Source organism: Apium graveolens, chromosome 8 (genome assembly GCF_009905375.1).
Source record: "Apium graveolens cultivar Ventura chromosome 8, ASM990537v1, whole genome shotgun sequence".
Taxonomy (NCBI): domain Eukaryota; kingdom Viridiplantae; phylum Streptophyta; class Magnoliopsida; order Apiales; family Apiaceae; genus Apium; species Apium graveolens.
This window is the reverse complement of record NC_133654.1, coordinates 55,240,825-55,245,710: the sequence shown is the minus strand read 5'-3', so window position 1 is coordinate 55,245,710 and position 4,886 is coordinate 55,240,825. Positions and strand designations below refer to the sequence as shown.

Genomic DNA, 4,886 nt, shown 5'->3' with positions numbered 1-4,886 from the left:
GTTCTACCTCAATATATATAAGTGTTTTGATTTGCAAATTGCGGAGTGAAAGAATTAAGTAAATCAAACACAAAGTAATAAAAACTCAGGTCTTTAAAACTTTCTGATGGATTTGAATGTATCCGCTAGATATATATATATATATATATATATATATATATATATATATATATATATATATATATATATATATATATATATCGATTTGAGAACTCTGTGAAACTCAAATTGGCTCACAGCTGCTTTACAAGTAAACAAACAAACTATAGAGAAATTCTTAACAGTTACAGCTTTTTCTATTTCTCTTCTAAATGTGTTTGATTAGTTATTTGTTCTACTAGCTACACTTGGTTTATATATCACCAAGTTTACATGGTAATAAGACAGGGTAATAAAATAAAACATATCAAGTCTAACTCCATGCTGCTTCATTACACTATTCCAGCATATTTGAAAATCTTCATAACTTGCATAGAAATGTTAATGCTTCTTTGTTCTCAATTTCCTGCTAAACAGGTTGCCACATTCCTTTTACAAACATCCAACGCATGTGACTGTGTTGTCACTGTCAACAGATATTTGAATTGATCATCCGTCGGGTACATGCTTGTTATCCGTCAGGTGGCTTTGTTGATCATCCGTCAGGTAGCTTTGTTGATCATCCGTCGGGTAGCTATTTAACACTTGACTCCATTTCATTTATGCAGAATTACAAGACATCTCATATTTATAATTAATCAACCTATTCTGCATATCTACTAGTAGTCAACATGACTCATATGCTACTACAGAATCTACACAAAGATGTTTACAGAAATGTGCTACAATACTTATTGTTACATAAGCTACTCACTCGATGGATATCAAATCATCATCCGTCGGGACTATATTGAATCATCCGTCGAGACTATATTTGATCATCCGTCGAGTACTACAAAATTCACTAAGTAAAATGTACTAAGGTGTTTTGTATGATGTATCATCAAGTTCACAACATATTCCTAACATTTAGTACCTCTGTTGTAACACCAAATTTGTGATGCTATACTCTGAAAATCATGTTGTAATTGATATGTATAGCAACATATTTTACTGTGTTGCTATAGATTGACACTAATGTAAGGTTAGATACCTATAGTGACGACCTTAGACCCAACACCGAAAAAGTGTTGCAATAGACCTGTTTTTGCCTATAGCAACATTTTTAGGGGTCTATAGCAACACATTTTTGGTGTTGGTTAAAGCCATCTATGGCGTAATACCGTTTGCTTGTGGGTGAACAACTGAGGTGAAGCAAAGCTTTATGCTGTTATCATCACATTACTCTCTACATTCTGTATTATCAAATTGTCTCACATTATCCGTGACAAGGATGTGTGGGATGCCAAATCGGCATATCATGTTCTCCTAGAAGAAATTGACAATTTTCTTGGTGGTCATCTTGGCTAGCGCCTTAGCCTCAATCCACTTGTTGAAGTAGTCTATGGCTACAATACTGAACTTCCTCTGTCCCGATTCTACATGAAATGTTCCAAGTATATCCATTCCCCACATTGCAAAAGGGATGGATGTGCTGATAGATGTAAGCCTCTCTGGGGGTTATCATACTATTGAAGAGTGCCTCTGGCACCTATCACATTTCTTCACATAAGCCTTTGCATCGGCTAGCATAGTTGGCCAGTAGAATCCCAACCGAGTTATCTTGTGAGCGAGGGCCCTGCCCCCCAAGTGTTGTCTATAAATCCCTTCAAAGACTTCTTTAAGTGCCTCCTCTACTTTGAGAGGTCTCAAGCACTTCAGGTATGGAATAGCAAATGACCTTTTATAGAGAAGGACTTCAATCAGTGAATATCTTAATGCTCTGACCGACAGCTCGCGTGCCTCCTGGGTATTATCGGGGAGCCACCCAATCTCTAAGTGGGTCTTGATCGGGTCTATCCAACAACTTCTCACACCAATCGGTGCTATCAGATTTATGACATGAATAGTAGGGGTCTTCAGGACCTGGAAGTAGATACTTCTCGGATAATTCTTTATTTTAAACAAGGCAGACTGGGACAAGGCATCCGTCGTAGTGTTCTCGTCTCTCAAAACATATTTTGCATACCATTCATCAAATTGAGTTATTATTCCCTTAACGACTCTCAAGTACTTGGCCATAGTATCATCTTTTGCCTCAAACTCTCCATTAACTTGAGCAACTACAAGTCTTGAGTCTCCACAGACCTTCAGGTTTTTGGCCCTCACGGATCTAGCCAAGCCTAAGCCGGCTATCGATGCTTCATATTCTGCTTTGTTGTTCATAGTTGGGAAGTCCAACTTCAAAGCATACTCAATCATAAACCCATCAGGGCTTTGCAAGACTAGGCCTGCACCACTAAATTTTATTTTTGACGCTCCGTCAAAATGGAGAATCCAATACTCTTTCAGAGTCACCTCTTTATCTTTCTCCTTCTCTCCTCCTTATGGGGTTACTATCTCTTCCCCCCGACTTCCTGGTCGTTAATGGTGCATTCGACCACAAAGACTGCTAAGGCCTGAGCTTTGATGGTCGTTCGAGGCTTATACTTGATGTTAAATTCTCCTAACTTAATTGCCCACTTAATGAGCCTTCCAATGGCCTTCGGGCTATGAAGAATGTTTCTCAAGGGTTGGTCCGTCATGACTTCAATCTTGTGAGCCTAGAACTATGGTCTTAGCTTCCTCGAAGCTGTAATGGGAGCAAGCGCGAACTTCTCTGTGGTGGAGTAATTCAACTCTGCTCCATGGAGCACCTTTCTTACATAGCATACATGCTTCTGGAGTGTATGTTCTTCCTTCACGAGGACTGCACTCAGAGCTTGTTCAGATACCGCCAGGTACAGATAAAGGGTGTCTTCAGGACTTGGTTTGGCCAGCAATAGGCTTCAGTCATGTACTTCTTTAGCTGTTCAAAGGCCTCTTGGCTCTCAGTCTTCCATTCAAAATTCTTCACCTTCTTAAGGATTTTGAAAAAGGGCAGGCATTTATCTCCAGACTTGGAGATGAACATCCCTAGAGCTGTAATTCTCCCTGTCAGCTTCTGAACGTCCTTAATGAGTGTTGTGGCTCCATGTTCATGATTGCTTTAATCTTGTCAGGGTTGGCCTCTATTCCACTCTTAGAGACCATGTAACCCAAAATATTTCCAGACCCAACACCAAAAGCACACTTGATGGGGTTCAACATAATTTTGTGGTGCCTCAGCACTTCAAATGCCTCTTTGAGGTGGCTAATATGATCGGCCTTGCTTAGAATTTTAACTAACATGTCATCAACATAGACCTCCATGGTCTTCCATATTAGATGGTTAAATAACTTATTTACCAACATTTGGTAAGTAGCTCCTACATTCTTAAGTCCAAAAGCCATAATAAGGTAACAAAAGACACCAAAGTTAGTTATGAAAGATACCTTGGGGGTGTCATCCTTATGCATTTTAATCTAATTGTAACCACTGAAGCCATCCATAAAGCTTAGAATCTTGTGTCCAGTAGTGGCGTCGATCAGGGTATCAAGCCTTGGCAGGGGGTAGCAGTCCTTGGGACAAGTATCATTCAAGTCAGTGAAGTCAATGCACATCCTCCACTTTCTATTGGCCTTCTTAACAATTACGGGGTTGGCCAACCATTCAGGGAATTGCACTTCCTCAATGAATCCAGCTTCTAGAAGCTTCTCGGCCTCCTGTTTAATGGCTTCCACCCTATCAAGGGCATAAGTTCTCTTCTTCTTCTTTACATCTTTCCGAGTCGTATCGATATTTAATCTATGAGTTATAAGGTCCGGTTCAATCCAAGGCATATCAGTTGTTGTCCAAGAAAACACATCACTGTTCTTTTGTAGAAAAGTTATCAATTGTCCTTTCAAGGGCTTGTCCAGGGGAATTGGGACCAAGTCCTCTGTTGGCTTCCCTCGCAGTTCATCTTTCTTACGGACATGCATGTCTTTTATGGGGAGGACCTGCCCCCCGGTTCCATCGGGCCTAAGTGCTACAACAGAGCAACTGCGGGCCATTTTCTGATCTCTTTTCGCTTCTCCAACACCATTTCTAGTTAGGAACTTCAGTACCATGTGGTAGGTTGAGGGCACAAACTTAAATGCTTGGATCCCTTTTCTACCCATGATAGTATTGTAAGTTGAGGCGGACTTAACAACCTGAAAGTTCAACATCTGCGTGGCCTCCCTGGGTTCTTCCTCGATAGTTACGAGAAGTTGTATTTCTCCTTCGACTTTGCATTCCACATGGTTAAACCCGTAGATAGGTGCAATAGATGGAGTTAGTTTAAAATCATTATAGCCCATTCTTATGAAAGTGTCATGGAAAAGAATATCCACGGAAGCTTCATTGTCCACTAGGACCCTCATAGCTAGTATGTAGGTGCTTATTATAGAATAAGTTCAATGAACATGACTCACACAGCTGAACAACTGATGGAGTGCACTCACGTGTCAGCAGTTGTTCACATAGTGATAGTTGTACAAGTATCCTTAGACTTGAGATCATCATAGTCATCTTGTGTACACTGAACTATGCTTTGGTTTAGTTCTTAGTCTTAAGGGACAATTATAAGGGCTCTACTGGGTATAAGAATTTTTACACGAAGATAGTGTATGATCAATAAATGATCTACCCCTTCCAGTATAGGAAGAGAATGTTCAATGCTGATCCACTTATATTAGTTCAGGAATCTCTGGCCAGAGTGAATGAAATTAGAAAGGAGTTTCTAATTTACATTAAATAGAACTAAGCATAGTGAATGGGAAAGCAAGTGATTAAATAAGATAGGCTTGGCACAAGTTCCATGCCTTGTATTTAATCGTGACATTGCAGGATAGAAGGAATTATATATACGGTAACTACTCACTGA

General features: G+C 39.8%; 1 protein-coding gene across 1 annotated transcript; it reads right to left on the bottom strand.

Annotated features, from left to right (window-relative positions):
- Positions 1–3,462: 3,462 nt before the first annotated feature.
- Positions 3,463–4,383, bottom strand: LOC141679596 (uncharacterized). The gene has a single exon (XM_074486058.1). The coding sequence runs from the start codon at positions 4,381–4,383 to the stop codon at positions 3,463–3,465; it is 921 nt and encodes a 306-aa protein (XP_074342159.1).
- Between the last annotated feature and the right edge of the window lie 503 nt (positions 4,384–4,886).